Genomic DNA, 23,769 nt, shown 5'->3' on the forward strand with positions numbered 1-23,769 from the left:
GCCTAATCTTCCTTAGCTCGGGGGCCTGAATAAGAGCATGTGGCTACCGCTTCGCGAGAAGCCCCTTTGGTCCAGAGGAGGGCCGTTTCTAAAGGTGACATTGTTATCCATATTCAAGAGTCACTGCCTCGTATAGAGGCCACTTTAAATGAAGCTCTGGCCACCAAAAAGAAGCCGACCGAAGCATCTCGGGCTGTGGACGATGCCATCAACTCATTTTTCGAGGCGGGGACATTCATGTGTTGGAAGACTATTCTGGCTTTGACCACTTGGAGATCCCGAGAAGGGTCGCACAACTAGAATTAGGTGGGACAACTTTGAGCTCCAATCTTGAGAAGCAGTTTCCCGCCCCTAGTGTAGACCATGAATGGAAAAAGATGATCATGTTCTCGGTGCCGGTAGACACCAGCATGTTATCCAAGCCAGTGGGGGTGGCCAGCTATCTTCGTTATTTTCTAACCAAAGAAGACCAAGTGAAGATGAACGAGGTAGATGCGCTAAGCCTTAACTTCGGGTATTCGAGTGATTTATCCGGACATAGTTAGTCTTTTTCGAAGGTGACCTTTATCTTGGCTAAAATTTAAAACCAATTGATTTGATCAAACCGGACATAGTTAGTCTTTTCCGAAAGTGACTTTTTCTTGGCTAAAATTCAAAACTGATTGATTTGGTCAAACCGGACATTGTCTTTGTAGACTTAAATGGTGTAAGGAGCTTACCTTTTCTATTTACGAACCAAGATGTATCCTAGTCATTTATACACTAGGGTCGAAGCTCCAATGGCTTCGGACCTCAAGTTGGTCGTAGCCTTTTGTATTTAGGCCATGCCTCATAAGCTTGGTGCCCTCAGGATTTTTGCAACCCAATTTGCCTGGTCTTATCGTCAGAGGACAGTCCCCGGTTTAGGGTGACCCATAGGCTTAAGGGTCTTTAAATAATTGGGCATGATCTCATGGGCTCTTACTACCTTTGGGGTTCGTGCCCCCGGTTAATGATGGCCCGTGGGCTTAGAAGGTTTTGAAGCCAATATTTATTCTAAGTGACATAATAATAACATTTCTTGTGTAAGCATGAACCGATGAAGCATAGAAGGTGAATTTACCATTTTATTACGTCATATGTTGTATAACTAATACAAAAACTACCCACCATGGCAAAAATGAACTACCCAGGAATGATTCATTTGATCGTTTAACCCTTACAATAAATCCTATTAATCAAGCTATGGCTTTCAATGTCTAATAAAATTGTCTTCGAAATATCAAAACTCAGATCTTCAAATCTTGATTTAGGGTATGAAAGTCCCATAGTACTTCGAGGCTGAATTTCGTGGGCTCGAGTGCTATTGATCCGATATGGGCAGTCCCCGGTCCTAGGCCGGTCTTTAAAACTAGAGTAGCATGCTTATTGCTGCTTCGTTAAAAACCTTTCTATAAAAACTATTTCAGGAAAAAATCGGCCAAAGGGAAAAAGAGTACAACACGTGCTTTCAGACCTAATTGTTGGACTTGACTTCGATTGAGTACCTGCACTGGTTAGTTCGAAGGATAATAAACATCAAATAAATTTAGGTATTCATACCTCAGTAGTAGTATTTCTTTAAGTGTGCCACATTCCAATTGCTTTGCAAGTGTATGCCATTTTTGGACACAAGCTGGTACGAGCCTTTTTCGGTTATATCGGTGACTCTGTATGGTCCTTCGTAGTTCGGGCCTAGTTTCCCCCCATTCGGCTTCTTGGTATGTAGTGTAACTTTCCTCAATTCTACATCCCCGACATAGAAGTGTCGAAGGTTTGCCCTTCGGTTGTAATGTCTTCCCATCTGCTGCTTTTGAGCTTCCAACCGGACCAAGGTGGCTTCTCGCCATTCGTCCACTAAATTTAGACTTATGGACATGGCCTCGTCGTTCAATTTTTTTGTAGCATATTGGAACCTCAAGCTCTCTTTCCCACTTCTACAGGAATCAAAGCCTCTGCCATAGACTAGAGAAAATGGTATCTCACCAGTACTCGACATCGAGGTTGTTAGATATACCTATAGGACCTCGAGCAAAATTTATTTCCACCTTCATTCTAAGTCGGTCAATCTTTTCTTCAGGTTCAATAGTATGGTCTTGTTTGTCGACTCCGCTTGACAGTTTGCACTTGGATGATAAGTTGTCAGTAAAATATATTTGATTTTATGATCTTCAAAGAACTTATTGACCTTGCTGCCAATGAATTGTCTCTCATTGTCACACGTAATTTCGGTTGGTACCCCAAACCGGCAGATTATATGATCCCAGATGAAGTTGATAACCTCTTTCTCTCTAAGTTTCACAAACGCCTGTGCTTTAACCCACTTGGAGAAGTAATCAATCATAAGCAAAATGTACTGAGCCTTACCGGGTGCCTATGGTAAATGACCTACGATATCCATTCCTCACTTTATGAACGACAAAGGGGAAATGACCAGGTGAAGTAGCTCTCCCGGCTAGTAGATCATCGAGGCATGTCTCTAACATTCATCACACTATTAAATGAAGTCCTTTTCATATTTCTCCATTTCATTCCAGTAAGACCTGATCCTGGTCAATTTTTAGACCAATGATTCTGCACCCGAATGGTTTCAGCAAGTCGCCTCTTGGACTTCTCTCATCACGTAATTGGTCTCCTTGGGCTCTAAGCATCTTGCTAATGGCACAGAAAATGACCTTCGATATAGTTGGACTTCAATCAAGCAAAACCTGGCAGCTTTAGTTCGAAGGGCCCTCCACTTTTTAGGATTCAATGGAAGTTTCCCCTCCTAAAGGTAGTCTATGTATTTGTTTCACCAATCCCAAGTCAAACCTGTTGAGTTTACCTCGACATGACCGGGCTCTATTAATGAGCTCATCAATTACAATACTGTTCTGGAGTTGAATTCTTCGGAGTCCACTGATGATTCTAAATTATTCAATGCATCGACCACACTATTTTGATCTCGAGGTATATGTTGTAGCGTCCATTCTTTGAACTGATGTAATGCCATTTGCGATTTATCCAATTACCTTCGCATTCGATCTTCTTTGACTTCGAATGTTCCATTGACCTAGTTAACAACGAGGAGGGAATCACACTTGGCATCGATAACCTCCGTCCCTAGGATTTTAGCCAATTTCAAACCTGTAATCAAAGCCTCGTATTCAGCTTCATTGTTAGTCAATTTCATAGTTCTAATTGATTGTCGTATTATGCTACCTATGGGGGGTTTTAGTACGATACCCAACCCGGACCCTTTCGTGATCGAGGTACCGTCCGTGAATAGGGTCTAGACCCTCGAGCTAGTTCCTGAGGAAAGTAATAATTATTTATCGACCTCGGGGATCATGGCCAGTGTAAAATATACCACAAAGTCTACCAATTTCAGGGACTTTATAGCTGTTCGGGGTTTGTATTCAATATCGTACCCACTAATCTCTACGATTTATTTTTCTAGGTGTGGACACCTCGTTTCGGCATCACCTAGGGTTATACTAACATAATATATAGGAAATTGCATACCTTCTTCTTCCCGAACCAAGACACCACTTACCGCTATCTCAGACACTGCTTAATAAAGGTATAGCTGCTCCTTCGCCTTCGGGGTGTGCAGTAAGGGAAAGCTTGATAAGTATTATTTGAGTTCTCCAAAGCCTTTTGGCACTCTAGGGTCCAGGCGTAATTGCTCTTTTCTTTAGTAACGCGAAAAACCGGTGGCTTTTATCTGATGACTTGGAAATGAATCGGCCCAATACGGCTATTTGCCCGGTCAGCCTTTACAGTGCTTTGACATTGTTAACCATAATAATGTATTCAATGGCCCTTATCTTATCCAGATTGATTTATATTCCCTAGTTGGATACCATGAATCCATTGAACTTGCCCGAGCCAACCCTGAAGGCACATTTCTCCAGGTTCAACTTCATATTCTCTTCCCTTATATGTCGAAGGTTTCCTACAAATGCTTTAAATGGTCCTCTGATCTTAGGGACTTAACTAATATATCGTCAATATAAACCTCCAACGATTTCCCTATTTGTTCCTTGAACATTCGATTAACTAGGCATTGATATGTGGAACCGGCATTTTTTAACCCAAATGGAATCACGCTATAACAATAAATGTCGAACCTAGTTATAAAAGAAATTTTCTCTTGGCCCCCCGAGTCCATCCGTTTTTGGTTGTACTCAGAATAGGCGTCGAGAAATCTCAGCCTCTCGTGTCCTTCTGTTACATCTATCATTCGGTCGATGTTAGGTAAAGGAAACGAGTTCTTTGGGCATGCCTTATTTAAATCCTTATAATTTACACACATTCTAAGTTTGTTTCCCTTTTAGGTACGATGACCACGTTAGCTAATGAATCCTGATATATAATTTCCCGAATGGAACCTATTTTTAAATGTTTAGATACCTCGTCTTTGATAAATGCATGTTTGACTTCGGAATGTGGCCTCCTCTTCTATTTAATCGGGTGGAAGTTCGGATCCAAACTCAATTTGTGAGTTGTTATCTCTGGTGGGATTCCTATCATATCTAAGTGTGACCAGGCAAAACAATTTGCATTAGCTGTAACAAAATCAATGAGTTTTTTCAGGAGCTTGGGGGTTAGCCTCGTGCCCACGTATACCTTTCTATCCGGCAGATGCTCGAACAATATAACTTGTTCCAGTTCCTCGATTGTTGACTTGGTGGCATAGGTGTCATCAGGTGCTACAAAGGATCTCGAAACCCCGAAATCATCTTCCTTATCTGTTAGATGTTCCTCCTATTTTTCCGGCTCGGTCGAGGCCAAGACCTGCGATAGCTATTAGGTGCCTTTGTCTTCGATCTGTCCCTTATCTTTTGATGTCACAACCACGGGTGTTGGGATCACTTCTTCAATAGGGAACACCTCCTTTGCGGTCGATTTTTTCCCGTATACCATTTTGACTCTACTTGGAGTTGGAAATTTCAACGCTTGGTGCAAGTTCGATGGTACTGCCCTTATGTTATGAACCCACGGTCTCCCGAACAAGGCATTGTACATCATGTCCCTCTCGATCACATAGAACTTTGCTTCTTGAGTGGTTCCGACCGTATTGACATGTAGGATGATTTTACCTTTCGTTGTTTTGCATGCCATATTGAACCCATTCACTACTTGAACTTCTAGTACGATATTCACTACTCAAACTGCTAGTACAATCTTATCCAACAACCCCAGTTGTTCCATGACTCTCTATCAGGTGATGTTGGGTGAACTACCTTGATCAATTAACACATGCTTAACTCAAGATTTATTAATAAGCACAGATATTACCAGTGCATCATTGTGATTTTGAATGATTCCCTTAGAATTCTCATCACTAAATGAGATAGATCCTTTTAGAACATAATCTTGAGTTCATTTTTCTCCTCTAATGGATACCTTGGTGCGTTTTATCATCGGTCCTTGAGGAACATCTACTCATCCAATAATCTTATTAATCACATGTTGGGGTTATTCCTGCTCGACCTACTTGTTGGCTTCCCTATTCTTGAAATCGTTTTTGGCTCGCTCGCTTAGGAATTCTCGAAGATGCCTATTATTGAACAAACAAGCCAATTCTTCCCTTAACTACCAACAATACTCGGTTCTATTCCCCTGAGTACCGTGATATTTGCATATCAAAATGTGATCCCTCTGTATCAGATCAGAGTGGAGAGTTCTCGGCCATTTGGCCTCCTTGATGCGATCGATGTCTGATACTATACTTGCTGCATCTACGTTAAATTGATATTATGATAGACTTGGGGCATCTCTGACTCTGGATGACCTATCAAACCCATTTCTATTCACCAACCCTCAATTTCTTGGACCCTAATCATTTCTTTTGTCATTCCTGGTTGAATAAGACTGGTTCCATTCCCCCTATCTGAGTTATAAGGCTAGTATTGGTCTCGGGGTGGCCTCGACTCCCAATCCACTACTCTTTTAGACTTTTCCTCGCTCTACTGGGATAAACTGATCCCGAGGGGGGGGGGTGTTCCTAACTAGTCGTCCTCGACTCTGATCTTTGACTGATTCCTGTTGTGGACATCGGCCCAGGCAACCGCCAGATACTCTACCAAATTTTGCTTTATTTATTGAGATGCAACTGAACTTCGGGGGTCGAGCCCCTGAGTGAATTCTTGAATGACCCAATTGTCTGCAACCGATGGCAGGTCCATCCGTTTCATTTGTAATTACGACACAAATTCCCTAAGTATCTCGTTATCCCTCTTCTTGACTTTGAACTTGTCTGATTTCCTCGTCTTATCCTTAATGGCCCTGACGTGAAATTTACTAAAGGCATCTGCAAGCATAGCAAATGAATCAATACCGTTTTAAGGTAAATTATGTGCCATATCATCACTCCCTCGGATAGGGTTTTCCCAAATCTCTTCAACAATACCGACTTGATCTCGTCATCCTCGAGGTCGTTGCCTTTTATTGTGCATGTGTAAGAGGTCATATGCTCGTTTGGATCTGTGGTCCCATTGTATTGGGGAATATCAGGCATTTAGAATATTTTCTGAATCGGCTTTTGTGTTGTGCTGGGGGGAAGGAGTGAAGCTTTTGAATGAACTTCTTGGAATTTGGTCCTTTTACTATCGGAGGTGCCCCGGGATCTTATCGACCCTCGAGTTATAGTTTTCCACTTTCTTATTGTTTGCCTCTATCTTCTTTTCGCCGGATTCTACCCATTTTGTTAGTGCCTAAAGTATTTTCATTTCCTCGAAAGTTTACCAGATTCGGACCCATCGGGCTCTATGACAATCCGTTCTTGCCTCCGAGTGTCTTCCCTAAACTGCAGGGGTTCAACCGTGTTGTGTGCGTGATTTTGATTCTGCAGCTGCGTTATGGAAACTTGTTGGGCTTGCAACATTTCCAAAATCAAATGTAAGCTAACTCCATCGCCATCCCTTTCGGGCTCTTTACGAAATGATGGTCGAGGTGCCCCGTGAACGCTGTTATTGTGATTAATCAGTAAGTTAGCTAGTGTTGACAACATCTGTGAGTTGGCATCAATAGGATCAGCGATTGGAACGCCGTTAAGGTCGACTGGGGTGCATTGTTTCTTGGCACACCGATATTATCTTCACCGTGCTTGCCTGATTTGGGGTCCACACTTAAATGCAGATTGAGAGTCTGATATATTGAACAGTCCTGAAATCAAACCCCAAAGAACAAGTGTAAAATAGAGTGTGTTATCGAGATTCATATTAAATAACCACTATTATCTTTAGCCCCACAGTGGGCACCAAACTATTTACCCATTAAAACAGATAACAATTAAATTTGCACGCGATTTAAAGGATACATGGTTTAATTTAACAAAAATAATCAAAAAATAGTAAGTAATTGAATTGAAATGAGATAAAATGATCAAACCAAATATGGCGAAGTAATTATGCCTTGCGTTTGGCTTAAATGCTAACAATCGGTTTCAATCGAGTCCTAGAGATAGAGCGTGATTCCAACTAAACGGATAAACAACTGAAGAATACTTAAACAATTGCTAAAAGTCAAAGTAAACTTTATTGCTTTGATATACGTGCCAACAATCTACCAAAAATTAAAGGGTTCTCCTCTTTGTATAGTAGAAGAGTTTTAACTCTAATACAAGTCTAAATAAGGTAAAAATCTTTTCTTCCTTTTCTCCCACAAAAATATGATCTGTAGCCAACATCGAGTGTGATCCACGCTGCAATATCCGGTTGATGGCGGATATTTCGGCCCCCTGTTTTGTCTCCTCTAACCGTTTTTCTTTTACCCTCGATTCTTCATCTCACTCGAGCTTGATTTTTTCCGGGTTAGGGCATGCCCGAGACCGTTGTATTGTTCGTCCGTCCTTGGTCCCGATCCATGGGTACCTTCGGCTTCACTCGAGCCAATGACAAGAAACGTCGTTCCTCGTTCCACAACAGAAAATCGGGGGTAACTCTATCCCCGATTTTACCCGTATACAGTATTAATTTTCCGTTTTCAATTATATCGATCTATCAATATAACAAGATTAAGTTTTTTGCTTTCTGGTATTTACTTGCTACTATAATTGCCTCATTTTATTCTATGGAAAATTAATTTTTGTTTTTAGGTAGACACATTTGATACTGTCGTATTTTATAAAATTATAATTTTTCGTATTCGATATAAAATATATGTGAAATTATATTGCTTGATTTTATAAAATATGACAGTATCAAAAGTCATAAAATGTCACAAGAAATATGAGCTACGACAATATTTTATAAATGTCGTATTAAGTCACATAAATGTCACAAAGTCACTTATCGACATTTATTTTACACTTATTTCAAATGTCGTAAATTTCAATGTCGGCAATTTTCTGACATTTTTACTAATATCGGTAAAAGATTTACGACATTTATTTATTGACTTTTATGAAAATGTCACAATATAATTTTTGACATTTCACATAATGCCGGTAAAAAAATTATTGATTTCTAATTTATTTTATTTACGTCATTTAGAAGTGTCGGGAATATTTTAGTTTAGTGACACTTATGCAATACATCTTGTTAATGTCAAAATTACTCATCGATGTTTGCACTTACTATTGAAATGATATTTACTAGAAATATAGAAATCATAACAATCAAATATCAAATTTATATACTTACAAATGTCATTCAACATAGAGAATGTGAACCGAAATAAACTATTTGTATATAGAAGATCTCTATAACTAATTCCAAGAATGAAATTATACATAATTGTACGTCTATAATTGAATAATGCTTGGATCAAACTATTAGTCTGGATTCATGTAAAATGCAACTAGTTCAGCAACAAGAGATTTCTTCACTTCCACAACTCTTTCTTCCACTCTTTCTGCTGCTTCCCTTTGACAGCTTCCCCTCCAATTCCACTCTTTCTCCTACTTCCCTTTAGCAGCTTCCTCTCCACTACTGCTATTTCCCTTAAATTGAGACAAGAAGGTTGTTTGAGGTTGTCAATCTATATTTTTATAAAATGGGTTATAAATTAGCAAGTAGTTGAAAGTTAAAAGAAGATATCATAATCTACATGCAAGAATGATTTAAAAATATGAAGTTATATAGTGCAACTTCTTTTACCAATAGCATCATCTTTATGCAGTAGAGCAACCAACTGAACTATTTCAGGAGTTATCTTCTATCAACTAATAAAAAATCCTTATGAGTAGAAAAATTAACTTTAAGAAAGAAAGAAGGTGTTTGCTGTCAAATCTATAAGGACCTTACCATAAGATGCCACACACTAGACCTTCTCACTGCGACTCCATGTCACACGAACACATGCCAATCACATGTGTGCCACCTTATTTTTCAGCTAATCAACCAGCATAGCTATCAGTACATTTCAACCTAGTAAATTGTATACATGTTCAGCTGATGATTGCACAATTACCATAAGGATAGAAACAATTATCAAAGTAATAACGCCCTATAATTAGACAATCTGGACAATGACTTATTATAAAGAAAGATGAAAATCTAATACGTTAACTTAATCAACAGACAATAAGCATTGTTAGCTTTCCTTCTTAATAGAGCAGCATATGAGTTGTGCAACCTTGAGATTAGAAGAAACCTTTGTTGGTGGCCTGCACATCATTGAATCATATAAGAATTCAGGAAACCTCATCAATTTAGTTCATATTCGGAAATAAATAAACAATACGGAAGGTCAAAGTATCTAAAATGCTCTCTCAAGAATTTTGTCAAATACTCGTAGGGCATAATCTATGAAAGTGATATCCACATCAGTATATTGTACAATAACACCCCACAACTTCTATTTTGCAGATCCATATTAAATAACCACAATATTACACTCACACAATAAAATCACAACATAGATTATGCTTCGAAATTATAAACTTAGAATACTTCTAAACATCATTCAATTCCTCCATAAAATCAAAACACTCCAGAAAGAGGGAACAATTCGAATCTAATCAAGAAAGCAAGAAAAATGGTGATTTCTAATGTGTCAATATCAGTACACAAATAGATGGAAAGATAGAATTAAGCAAGAAGACAGTATTCTAGGGGACATTCATACTGCTATTCCTTAAGGTGCTTGAGGTTCACGGTTGGGGTGGAGGGATTTGGATGAGATAGAGAAATTGGGGAGGGGAAAATGAACTTGAATGTTATTGTTACGACTTTTGATGGTTATCGCAGGGAGTAGGGTTTTTTCTGAGGAGATTTTCAGAGGGAAATTTTGGGAGGAAGTTTTGCAAAAAATATTTTTCTCTCTTTTTGAAATTAGTAAGTAGTAATTTTCTTTTTACCAAGAAAGAAAAAGTAGTAATATAAATGTCACTAACTAAATGTCATTTTATTACTAATTATGTGACATTTAAATCAAATGTCACAATATTTTTTTCATTTTTAATTGAATGTGAGTATTTTTGTAATATTTTCTAACATATGTCAATAAATTATCTTTTTTCCAACATTTATTACAAAGGTCACTAATTAAATGTCGTGGTAGCTCATATTTGTTGTAGTGACACGTGCACGCACACCTTATATTTGCTTATTTGTTTGTAATTGTAAATTATGTTGTTTTACCGGTTTTGGTAAAAGAGAAAACGTATTTTAATTGTTGTTTTTAAGGTTGATAGATCTTGTTCTATGTAGTTGGACAGTTTAATGCCATTGGGATAGAGAAAGCTCCATTTTCCACTCGAGGATAACTAATGATATGAAAAATTATTTTGGGTCTTCTTCAAACCTCAAACGTAGTAGTAACAATTATATGCCACGGCAAGCAAAGCCTATAGACACAAGCAGCAAAACCATTGGAGTACTTGGACAAAAGTTTGTTAAGGTTGTTGAACTTCAAATACCTGCTAATCTTAATTCAACTGATCTTCTTCTTTTTCTTTTCAAAATCTCCCTTATAAATATTCCTTCATTCTCTCTACTTAACCATTCACAACCTATATACACAAATTCCAATAAACCAATTATATCAAAAATATTTCTCAAACTTCCGACCGATCAGTTGAAGTAGAAGCGTCTCATAAACTAAGTCAACTCGTCTCATCAATACTTTTCCAGCTTCGACATGGCTTATAAGCTTTTGGCTTTTTCAAATTTTGTTCTGTCACTGATTTTTATGGCAGTAGTACTGCAGGCAGTTGATGGGCAAATTATAAGTACACCGTGCACGGGACCGATGATCACTAGCTTCACACCATGTGTGAACTTCTTGACTAATAGCAGCAGCAATGGGACTTCACCAACTGAAGATTGCTGCAGTGCACTCAGGACTATGATGACCAACGGCACGAGTTGTCTCTGCCTTATTGTAACTGGTGGTATTCCATTCCAGATGCCAATGAATCCTAACTTAGCCATGTCTCTTCCCCAAGCTTGTAACATGCCTGGTGTTCCCCTCCGGTGCAAAGGTACATTTCACTTCTTGGACACTAAAATATTTAAAGAACTACTCCCTCCGTTCCCGATCTATGTGGCAACGTCAGTCCTTCACTACTAAAAACAGTCTTTCCCGATCGAAAAAACCTACAAAATGCGGTCGGCTTTGAAGGATTATCGACCAAAATCCGACCAAATTGGATGGGTCGGAAAAATATTGATCGGTATTTACCGACCAATGCACTTATAATTTTGAGTTTTGATTATATTATAATTTTTTTTTTAAAATAATCAATTATAAATACACCATCCAGGAATCAAATTAAGGTTTGTACCATAGTAAGACACTATTCTACCACTAGAGCATTAGTGCTGGTTAGTCTAAACCTTTTATTTTATGTTATTACTCTTTAACCAGATATTTGTACAAAAATAATCGACTAACTCGGTCGGTTTTCTTTTAAAAATAAAATTATCGATCGAAATCTTTAAATAAGTTAACCAAAAATGGATCGGTTTTTTTAATATAACTTTGAATTTATTTTAAATAGGTTTCAGTCGGCTTCTTGATAAACAATTTTGCCTGTATGCATCACTGATTGTCACGGTCAAAGAAAAAGTTTTCCACATTTTGGCCCAAAAAAATTCCGAATCCGTCAGTTTCTAAATTAAATTGAAATTTTTTATTTATCGGTATTTTCGATTGTTTTTTCGTCTGAAAATGCATTTTTCAGTAGTACATCTGACTAACCTCGGTTTAGAACGAAAATAAGATTTTTAAAACTTGTAATCTAAAAGAAGTCTTAGATAGTTGTGTAGCCATAAATTATCTCATTAAGGGTAAAGTTGATATCATATAGTTAAATTATTTTTAATACAAAAAATATCATTCTTTTTTAAAGAGACTAAGAAAGAAAATGTGCCACATACATTGGAACAGAGGGAGTAGCACATACTATTTTGGGTGGCAATTTTTAATTAAAAGGATTTTATATATTTTGTGTGGCCACTTGTGTCACAAATAGAATGATGAGTCTTGGAAATGAGGTGTCAACGAATCAAATTTAGGGTGAATTTGGACGTTGTACTTAATTCTATGGAAAAACATAAATATTTAACTCTATATTGAAGTATTAAAGTTGTTCTTAGTAATCGAAATGAAATATTTAAAAAACTTTTTGGAAAAAATTATGAAATTTATAAGATGCGTATCTTTAATTATTTGCATCTCGGCAAGAATTAGGTGGTCTACCTCCTGTCCTCTTTTCACATCCATCATCAGGTACGAGGGACGCGGTATCCACTAGACAAAGAAAATGACACGACTTTGAGAGTGTGTTTTGTACAAAAGAAAGAAAATATTTTCATGGAATATGAATGATTTTATCGTTTATTTTTTTTTTCTTGATTGGTGAGTGAAAAAAAAATTCAAAAAATATTTTTTAGTATTTGGTTAGAGAGTAAAAAATATTTTTAAAATAAATCATTTTCATGCTACTCTCCCCCCCCCCCCCACCCCAACCCCCAAATCCCCATATTTTTTGTGCTCCTCCCATCGAAATACCCAACGTTTTCAGAACTCTACTTTATTCAAGAATTTAATTATTCTTTAAAAAATTCACACAAACCCAAAGTAACTAATGTGTGTTGCTTTACTTTTTCTTACAAGAACAACGTTAAAATTTGAGCTACATGACTAAAAGAAAATACTCTTTTTTATTCTAAAAGGAAGTGCTCTTTCTACAACATGAAAAGAAAGTATTCATTTTATTAAAATAAAATAAAATATTTTTTCTACGTCGTAAAAGAAATACTGAATTTGTTGAAATGAAAGAAAACACTCTTTCTACATAAAAAGAAAATACTCATTTTACTGAAATGAAAAAGAAAGTACTCTATCTATAAAACATGAAAAGAAAGTTTTCTTAATAATGTTTCTATCTGGGGTAGGGGTGGAGGGTAGGGTAGGGGTTAGTTGGTGGGTAAGGGGGGTGTGGTGTAGTAGGGGTTGTGGGATGGGGGTAGTTGGGGCGAGGGTGGTGTAGGGGTAGGAGTGGGGGTGGAGGGTGGGTGGGTGGTAAGTTGGTAGAGGTTGGTGGGGATGGGAAATAGGGTGAGAAGGTTGAAAAAGAGTTTTGGAAAATAAATTCCATTTCTTGACAAGGAAAATATTTTTGTTTGATTAGAGGAAATTGAGTTTATGGGAAAAATATTTTCCAAAATATTTAAGCCAAACAAGAAAAAATTAGAAAATACCAAACACACCCTAAGTCTATTTTGCTTTCTCTTTATCATACTTTCGTATAGAAAATTCATACGAGGAGTTCCATTTTCCCATTTATTTTTAGTTCCATTTATTTGTTTTTGGTTATTATTTGTTTTTGCTTCTTTCCATTTTTTTAAGTATTGGTTACTGAACCTTGGTTATTTTCTGACTTACAGCCCCTAGTCCACCTGCGGTTGTTGCACCTGGTACTTAATTCTTTTAAATTTCATTCTTATTTTACCAATGTCACATTTCAACTATTCTATTTCCCCATCTATTATTGAAATGAAGATGTTGTTAATTAGATCATTTTTTTCTGAATTAGGTCCTATTGGTGACACTGGGGCTCCAAGTGCTTCACCAACATCTGCTCCTATTATCCCTGCTCGTAATCCTAAAGGTACTTATTCAATTCTGTACATGCTTACATTATCACATAAATAAACTTCATAAAATAATGTATTATTTAACCAGCCTATAAATATAATTAATTGATTGTATGATTTAATAAATAAAACAATAAATTTCTCTCAGATTCTACTGTTCCACCGCCGTCGCCATCAACTTCAACATCGCCAGCTGAGGAAATACCAAGTCTTACTCCACCATCTCCGCCAGCGGGTTCTTCACCTACGGCGACAAATTCCGGCAGCCAAACCCCGACTGCACCATCAGCTGCACCTTCTCTTGGCTACGGAGTTTCACTATTATTTCTGCTGACTGCATTTGGAGCAATTTCATTAAGCTTGTATTAGTTTGACATATTACCGTTAAATAATTTAGTTAATTAAAATATATTCCATTTTTTTTTGCGTGGAGTGATGAGATTATAGCATTTATTTTCAGATTGTGTAAAACAATTAGAAATATACAGTAGCGACGTTGATGTGTACATATAGAAACATAAGAAATAATGTACCTAATATTTGATCATATGGGTACTTCTATTTGATTTAAAGAATCTTTGTATGTATTTGATAAAATATTGTTGACCTCATTCTATAAATCTTTTGCAAGTTTGGGTGCTACTAAGTTCTCAATCGGCACATGGTGCTTTAAATATTCATAAAAAAAATTCTTATCATTAGGTGAGGAAAAGAAAAAGGAGCTTTTAAAGTGTATCATTATAGGCTTTCTAGGCTAATAATGTAGATTTTGTATTTGCTAAAATGCTTATGAAAAAAAAAACACAAATCAAAAGGGGCAAGCACACAGTAATAATTAGGTAAAAACTTGCTCACATTTACAAATCAATAAGCACATAATGCATATTTTCACATAAATTCTTATTATCACTTGCAAAGAATTACTAGTCATTCAAAAAACATTTATAGAGTTCGGTGCTTAAGGAGAAAAAGGGGACAAAACAGGAAACATAGAAGTTTTAACTTAATAATAATGTACTTTAATCTCCCAACTCTAAGTATGTAAGACCATCTCTACCCTTACACTAAAAATTACGTCAAATCCTATTTTAGTATAATATTTGGTGTTTTGGTGCTCTAACCTAACACCATTTTGGTGTGTGAATAGTGTTACATTAAATCTGATATAACGCTATTCATCAACACTATTACTATTTATCAAAATTTTATTATTATTTTTTATTATATAACTGTGATGATCCGATATGTCATTTTGAGTATTAGTCAGTTAGCTTTGTTTGATGTTTCTTAGTTTGCATGCGTGATCCGTGCCTCTTTTTGAAAAGCTTTTATGTGAATTTGAAGAAAACATGATTTTTGACTTCAAAAACAACTTGAGTTGACCACGGTCAACAATATGTGAAAATAATCTCGGATCGATTTTTTGACGATTTCAATATGACTATATCATGATTTTGGACTTGCCCGTATGCTCGAAATGGGAATTGGAGGTCCCTAATTTGATTTGACTCGAAACCTAGTATTTTAAAAGTTTGGAAATTTCCTAAGTTTTACCGTAAGTTGACTTCATAGCTAACAGGTTCGGATTTTGATGTTGAAACTTGGAATAAGTCTGTATCGCTATTTGAAATTTGTCTGCAAAATTTGGTTCAATTCGTAATTGATTTGATATGATTCAGACGCTTAGGTGTGATTCTAGTGTCCTTGAGTTTTACTTTTAAATTCCAATCGTTTCGACGATTGATTTATAGATTTAGATGTTATTTTGGTAATTTGATTGCACGAGCGAGTTCGTATGATGCTATTACACTTGTGTGCATGTTTGGTTTGGAGCGCGAGAGACTTAGTAAGTTTCGGACGTGTTTCGGATGAGTTTTGCTAGCGTGGAGAATGCTGGTGCAATACCAGCTCTGGTGTCTGCTGTAGATCTCGCATTTATGATGTCTGGCTCGCAATTGCAAGCCTTGTTTTGCGAACAAGAGTTTGCATTTGCAAGCAGGGTCTGAGATTTGGTAACCTCACATTTGCAAGGAAATGGTTCGCAATTGTGAAAAGCTCAGTATCGCATATGCGATCACTTGGTCGTATTTGCGATGCCTGGCAAAATAGTATTCCTTTGCAATTCAAAGATTCTGGTCGCATTTGCAAAGGGGGACCTTTGCATTTGCGATCATTTTTGCCATATTTGTGATTTTTGTGGCTCTAAGGCAGGGTTCGCATTTGCGACCCTTGTCTCGCATTTGCGGTGTTCGCAATTGCGAACATGACTTCGTAATTTCAATTATTATTATTATTGCGTACAGGTTATTGTAAGTCATTCTCCATAGCCTCGTCGCTACTTCATCGGGGTTAGGCTCGACACTTACAGAGTACATGGGGTCGATTGTACTCATACTACACTCTGCACTTGTTGTGCAGATATCGGAGTTGGTCCTAGCAGTGTTGGGTGAGATTGTTCGGATCTAGCTATCAGTGGAGACTTGAGGTATAGATGCACGGTGCCCGACTCCCCTTCTATGTCATTTTAGTTGTTTATTTTGATTCAGACAGTTATGTTTTATTCAAACTACTATCTGTAGTATTCTAGACGCTCATGTATTCGTAACACCAGCTTTTGAGATTGTATTTGTATTACGTAGTGTGAGTTTATCACCCTATTTCAGACTATTTAGTTTTATTGATATCATTTTATTTGAATTGTTAAAAATTATTTATAATTATAACTAACATTGGCTTGCCTAACAAGTGAAATATTAGGCGCTATCACGATCCCGAAGGTGGTAATTCTGCATCGTGACAATAATACTTTTAATTTAACATATTATAAATTTTACTTTTTTCATTGAGGTCGCTAATACACCTAATTATTTTTATGTAATATCTTTATAACATTAATTTTACATCTCAATTTTGGCGTATAATATTTATAAATTAATTTATATATATTATTTTTATATAAAATTGTAAGTTAATTTATTATAAGTTATAATTGTATAAAAAATATCACAGCCAAAAATTTAACTAGCCGTGAGGCACCTAACTGTGATGACCCAAAAGGTCATCACTTGTTTTAGAAATGAATTATGTGTTCCGAGGCCTTAGAAACCTCTTTGCATCACCTCGATTTGTGTGTGCAGTCCGAGCGCGTAGCCAGATAAACATTATGTGAAAAATTGTGAAAAATGATGAATTTTGATTGTAAATAAATTTATTTGACTTCTGTCAATATTTTGGGTAAACAGACCCGGACCCGTGATTTAACGGTCCCGGAGAGTCCGTAGGAAAATATGGGACTTGGGCGTATGCTTTGAATCGAATTCCGAGGTCCCAAGCCCGAGAAATGAATTTTTAAAAGAAATTATTTTGCTGAATTAATTATGAGTTTTTGAAAGAGAAATGTGTTTGAAACCATTGGTATCGGGACCGTATTTTGGTTCCGGAGCCTGGTACAGGTCTTATATATGATTTGAGTCGAGCCTGTGAAAATTGGTAAGAAACGGATTTGAAATGTTGTGAATCGGACCTTATTTGAAAATTTTGGCAAGTTTGAAGTTCTTAAGAAATTTCATGATTTTGATGCTAAATTCATAGTTGTTGATGTTATTTTAGCGATTTGAATGCACGAGCAAGTCCGTATGATATTGTTAGATTGGTGTGCATGGTTGGTTTGGAGCCCCGAGGGCTCGGGTGAGTTTTGGATAGGCCACGGAGTGGAATTTTGACTTAGGATGTTGCAGATTTTGAACTGATGTATTGTAGGCGAAGCCTGGCTCGCAAATGCGAAATCGCATTTGCGAAGGCTATGTCGCAAATGTGAACTAGCATAGGCCAGCACTTTCTCGTAAATGCGAGGTCCCCATCGCAAATGCGGTTCCCCCAGCTATTGCCTTAGTCGCAAATGCGACTCTTGTATCGCAAATGCGATTTCGTATTTGCGAGAGGTCTATCGCAAATGCGAAGAAGACCGAAAAATCTACTTTGACGCAAATGCGAATTTTTTTCGCAAATGCGAACATAGCAGAAGTCGGGGTTCGCAATTGCGAATCCTGGTCGCAATTCTCATATCTGCAACCTACAATTTTTATACTTAGTCGAAAATTTCCCATTTTTCACACTCTTTCAAAACCAAAACACTCTTGGGCGATTTTTCAAAGACAACTCTTCCTCCAAATCGATTGTAAGTCAATTTTAACTCATTTTCTTCAATCATTAACATCTTTTCATATGATTTCAACTCAAAATCAATGATTTTCATGGAGGAAATTGGGTGTTTTGGGTAGAACCTAGGTTTTTTTTTTTAAAAAAAAAGGGAATTTGGACCTTGATTTGAGGTCCGATTTCAAAACAAATTATATATTTGGGTTCGTGGGGGAATGGGTAATCGGGTTTTGGTTCGAACCTTGAGTTTTGACCATGTGGGCCCGGGGGCAATTTTTTACTTTTTTGGTAAAACTTTGGAAAACTCATTTTCATGCATTGGAGTTGATTCATTTAGCGTTTATTGATGTAATAAAATAACTTGTGGCTAGATACAAGTGAATTGGTGGTGGAATCACGAGGCAAAGTGATAGTAGAGGCTTGAATTGTGTTTGTGGCATCGAGGTAAGTGTTTGGTCTAACCTTAGCTTGAGGGATAAAGAGTCGTGTCTTATTTGCTACGTGTTAATTGTGGCGTACGACGTATAGGCTAGAGCCGTCAATATGGGTTTGGCCCGTTGGGCCAGCCCGAACCAGTCTGTGATTTAGCAGGGCTGGGCTAGAAATTTTGGAGCCCGTTTGAAAACGAGGCTTTTAAGCCCGGCCCGAGTAAGCCCGTAGCCCGTGAGGATTGACTGAGGCTGGGTTGGGCCGGCCCGTGGGCCTAATAAAGTATTTATTTAAAATATATAAAAAATAAAAAGTATACTGCCTTTAGAGATGGAAAGTTAGAATTGGATCTTTACTAAGAGGAACCAAAACTTGATCTTGAGAAGTTTCAAGAGATGATGTTGTCATGTATTGAAAGGACCATTCTAGAAAATATCCCGATCTTTCAATGATGGTGCGTGATGTACTTAGCATTCTTATTACCATTGTACCGTGTTCTTACAAAGTACAGAAGTTGCATTTATTTTAAAAATGTCCAAACACTTGTTACTACTCGAAATTGGCTGCACAGGTTTTCCCGAACTCAAACTGGTAATATTTTTTTATGTGAATTTAAATATTATTAATTTTTAAAATTTAATTATTTTTAATATTTAACTAATTAATATTGCATATGAATTGTAGATGAAAGTGAAGATGTTAAGACAACCTTGTCACAAGCGGATTCAAATGTGTTTGATGAAGATGATGTGTTGGATATCTCATAAGCATCATGAACGTTCTCTTGAATAGTTTGTTTTAAGTTTTGACTTTTAATGAATGAAATATAGTCCTGTCTTTTACTTATTTTAGTATTTATTGTGGATATATTGGAACAATATAAAAAGTTATTAAGTTTTGTGAATTTTTTCCAATAAGATATTTTTAACTTTTAAATAATTATCTTTTTTTAGGTCAGACCTTAAAGAAAAAATATAAAATTATATTTTTAAAAATGATGGGCCGGCCCGTGGGGGCCGCGGCCCACATAGGGCTAAGGTGGGCTGACCGCTAAAAGGCCCATCAAAATGGTGGGCTAGCCTAGCCCAGCCTAGCCCGTCAATTGCTAAAGCCCACGTGGGCCGAGCTGGGCTAGCCCGGTCCGACCCATATTGACAGCTCTAGTATAGGCATGGCGACGAGTAGGGCTGGGCATATATCGGGTATAACCGATAGCCCGAACTGAAAAAAGCTTATTGGGGGTATCGACATCAGGTTATTGGGTTAACGGTTTGATAACGGTTTAAAAAATTTTCACTATTGGGTTATCGGTTCGGGCCTCAGTTTACCCAATTTCTTAACGGATTAACCGATAACCCAATAAGAATTAGTACTATTTCAGTTGTGTTTGGACAACTGTTGAATTACTAGTACTCTTGTTGCTCTTGCTACAATTAGACTCTGAAAAAAGACATTGATCTCTAGATTATGGTTTGTGAAGAAACCAAAAAATTGTTATTTATGTTCCTGTTAACTGTTATTTCCAGCGAATTGGAGATGGAATGCTTGTGGAGTTGTAGTATCAATTTTTGAGATTGCACATGTCTTGAATTTGTCAAAATAAAGCCTGCTTCAAATATTAGTTGTGGCCATAATGCAGAAATGGGTAGTATATTATATGTAAATTCTTCTCCTTTTTGCTTAACTCTAGTGAATTATCTTCTTTTTTTTGTTTAACTCTAGATTGATTTATCTTATTGGGTAAACCGATAACCGAACCGATAATGGTAAATAACCGATTAATCGATAACCGATAACTGATATCTTATCGGTTCGGTTATCGGTTTATCATATTTGTAAACCGATAACCGATATGCTAAACCGATAATATTCACAACCAAACCGAACTGACCGATGCCCACCCCTAGTGATGAGTATCTATACGTTGGTGTCAAGCATGCCTGTGAGTCCTCTATTGTAATTGTTATGACTCTATTGTGGTTTATTGCGCTTTACATGCTATTATCATTATTGTTCCCTTGTCGGGATGTTATTATCATTACTATTCCCTTGCTGGGATATTATTATCATCATTGTTCCCTTGCCGGGATGTTATTGTCATATTATTGCTCCCTTGCCGGGATATTTGTTTTCATATTATTGTTCCCTTGTCGGGACCCTTTTGTGATTGGTGTTGATAAAAGAATGGGAGCGGGTTGCACGCCTGTAACAAGATATGTGAAATGGGAGCGGGTTGCACGCCTGCAACAAGATATGTAAAATGGGAGCGGGTTGCATGCTTGCAACAAGATATGTGAAATGGGAGCGGGTTGCACGCCTGCAACGAGATATGTGAAATGGGAGCGGGTTGCACGCCTGCAACAAGATATTTGAAATGGGAGCGGGTTGCACGCCTGCAACAAGATATGTGAAATGGGAGTGGGTTGCACGCCTGCAACGAGATACATGAAATGGGATCGGATTGCACGCCTGCAACGAGATGTGAAATGAAAGTGAACTCGACATTTGTTTTCCCTATCCGCGTTAGTAATTGGATTTTGGTTTCTTTATATTCTCTTGATATTCTGTTGTTATCTGTTATTCTCCCGAAGCATGTTTCCCTTGCCCAATTTTAATTGCAATTATCTGCTTCTATTTCCGCTGTTTATGATATAACTGCACATGTTTATTTTTTAGTCTGGTCCTAGCCTCGTCACTACTTCACCGAGGTTAGTCTAGACACTTACCAGTATATGAGATCGGTTGTGCTGATACTACACTTTGCACTCTTTTGTGCAGATTCCAGTATTGTAGACTTCGGACCGCAGTGAGGTTGCTGCCTTCAGTCCAACAGACGACCTGAGGTAGTCCTGCAGGCGTCCGTGGGCCTTGGCGTTATTTCCTATCTTTACTTTATCCTGTTTCCTTTACTTATTTCAGAAACAATGTATCTTTTATCTTTCAGACTTTGTATGTAGTATTCTTAGACCGTCTATGAAACTGTGACACCAAGTTTTGGGTAGAGTTGTATTTAGACTTCTGCAATTCGTATTAATATAAATTATCAGATTTTGTCTTCCGCTTAATTATTTCCACTATTTGCATCGTATCTATTCATCATAGATAATGGTTTAAAACTAGAAAAGGTTAAGTAATTAGAATAATTTGGTTTGCCTAGCTTTCATTAGTAGGTGCCATCACGACTCTCGAGGGTGGGAACTCTGGGTTGTGATAAGTTGGCATCATAGCTCTAGGTTACATGGGTCTCACAGTTCACAGACAAGCTTAGTAGAGTCTGAGGGATCGGTATGGAGACGTTTGTATTTATCCCCAGAGGCTAGAGAGTTAGGAAAAAAACTTCACACTTATTCCTTATTGTTGTGCGATTTGGTTTCTCAATGCTAATTGAATTTCTACTCTGTTCTTTTGCAGATGGTGAGAACATGCGCTTCCTCATCCACTGACCAATAGCCCGAGCCCCCAGCAGCAGCTCCCACGAGGGGCAGAGGGCGAGGGCGAGGTCGTGCTAGAGGTTAAGGTAGGGATAGAGCTCAGCCCAGAGCAGTGGCACCAGCGGCGGAGCCTCAGATTGACTTTGATCATGAGGTTCCGGCCTAGACAGTTCCGGTGGGCCCAGCTTAGGTCCCAGAGGGGTTTACTACTACCCAGTACTCCAGGATGCTCTGGTCCGTCTAGTAGGCCTTATGGACAGTGTCACCCGGGTAGGCTTGCTTCCTGTAGCCCCAACCGTCTCTTAAATTGGAGGAGGAGCTCAAACTCCTGCTACTCGCACTCCGGAGCAGGTAGCTCCCCAGTTCCAAACTCCAGCAGTCCAGGCAGTTGGAGTAGTTCAGCCGGGTGTGGTAGCTCAGACCGGTGATGGAGCAGCTATGTCTGCCGATGCTTTGTGGAGGTTGGACAATTTCACCAAGCTCTTCACTACTACTTTTAGCGGTGCATCTTCTGAGGATCCCCAGGATTATCTAGACAGCTGTCACGAGGTTCTCAGGAACATGGGGATAGTGGAGACCAATTGGGTCGATTTTGCTACTTTTTGCTTGTTTGGATCCACCAAGACTTGGTGGAGAGATTATTGCTTGGCTAGGCCAGCTGGATCATCAGCTTTGACTTGGGAGCAGTTTACTCAGCTATTTCTGGAGAAGTTTCTCCCCATCACTCAAAGAGAGATCTACCGAAAGTAGTTTGAGCATCTCTAGCAGGGTTCTATGACTGTCACTCAGTATGAGACCAGATTTATTGACTTGGCTCGTCCTCTTATCATACTTCCCACCGAGAGAGAGAGAGGGTGAGGAGGTTCATTGAGGGACTTATCCAGCCTATTCGACTTCAGATGGCCAAGGAGACTGGGAGTGATATTTCTTTCCAGAAGGCGGCCAATGTGGCCAGGAGAGTTGAGATGATTCTATCGTAGGGAGGTGGGTAGGGGTCTAACAAGAGGCCTCGTCATTCCGGCCGATTTAGTGGTACCTCGTCTGGAAGCAGAGATTCATATGGTAGAGGCCATCCTCCTAGGCCTTTTCAGTCAGCACTTCATGTTTCTCACGGTTCTTCAGGTGGCTGTGGTTCTCATATGCAGTATTTTGATCAGCAGACCTATAGTGCACTGCCAGCTCCTATCAGTGCACTGCCACTTCAGAGTTTCCAGGGTCGTCAGCCCAGCAGGCGAGGGCTTGTTTTACTTGTGGCAACACGAGGCACATTGCTAGGTATTGCCCTCGAGCACCGAGTAGCTCTCAACATCAGGGTTCCCGCGCCATGGTTCAGGCACCGAGTGTTCCACAGCCCGCCCAGACAGCTAGAGGTGGGGGTAAAGGTGTTAAAGGTGGAGATAGAGGTATTAGAGGTAGAGCTCAAACCACTAGAGGTGGAGGCCAGCCAGCAGCAGGCCGTCTTAGAGATGTAGTTCAGGTGGTGGGGCCTAGTCTCGATGTTATGCTATTCCAGCCAGGCCCGAGGCTGAGGCTTCCAATGCGGTTATCACAGGTACTGTTCTGGTTTGTAACAGAGATGCTTCGGTTTTATTTTATCCGGGATCTACGTACTCCTATGTGTCATCTTATTTTGCAACATATCTGGTAATGCCTAGTGATTCTTTGAGTGCTCCTATTTATGTATCTACACCGGCGGGGTG

The 23,769-nt window shown here is 38.4% G+C and overlaps 1 protein-coding gene and 1 long non-coding RNA gene across 2 annotated transcripts; one reads left to right on the forward strand and one right to left on the reverse strand.

Moving 5' to 3' along the window:
* Window positions 1–8,582: 8,582 nt before the first annotated feature.
* LOC107811417 (uncharacterized) lies at window positions 8,583–9,474 on the reverse strand. The gene is made up of 2 exons (XR_012711349.1): window positions 9,252–9,474; window positions 8,583–8,947 (listed from the first exon to the last, which is right to left on the reverse strand). It is a non-coding gene; the product is annotated as an uncharacterized LOC107811417 (long non-coding RNA).
* A 1,206-nt stretch (window positions 9,475–10,680) lies between these two features.
* LOC107811416 (uncharacterized) lies at window positions 10,681–14,626 on the forward strand. Its single transcript, XM_016636338.2, has 4 exons — window positions 10,681–11,431; window positions 13,842–13,871; window positions 13,991–14,065; window positions 14,200–14,626. The coding sequence occupies exons 1-4, from the start codon at window positions 11,089–11,091 to the stop codon at window positions 14,418–14,420; spliced, it is 669 nt and encodes a 222-aa protein (XP_016491824.1). The 5' UTR covers window positions 10,681–11,088; the 3' UTR covers window positions 14,421–14,626.
* Window positions 14,627–23,769: the final 9,143 nt, after the last annotated feature.

The sequence above is a fragment of the Nicotiana tabacum genome, chromosome 7, assembly GCF_000715075.1.
Source record: "Nicotiana tabacum cultivar K326 chromosome 7, ASM71507v2, whole genome shotgun sequence".
In the NCBI taxonomy this organism is placed as follows: domain Eukaryota; kingdom Viridiplantae; phylum Streptophyta; class Magnoliopsida; order Solanales; family Solanaceae; genus Nicotiana; species Nicotiana tabacum.

What these genes read in the sequence shown, in the direction of transcription:
- LOC107811416 (XM_016636338.2), top strand. Translation starts at nt 11,089, where the DNA reads ATGGCTTATAAGCTTTTGGCTTTTTCAAATTTTGTTCTGTCACTGATT. An exon ending in ACCTGCGGTTGTTGCACCTG is followed by an intron (nt 13,872 to 13,990) that starts GTACTTAATTCT and finishes TTTCTGAATTAG; the next exon opens with GTCCTATTGGTGACACTGGG. An exon ending in CCCTGCTCGTAATCCTAAAG is followed by an intron (nt 14,066 to 14,199) that starts GTACTTATTCAA and finishes AATTTCTCTCAG; the next exon opens with ATTCTACTGTTCCACCGCCG.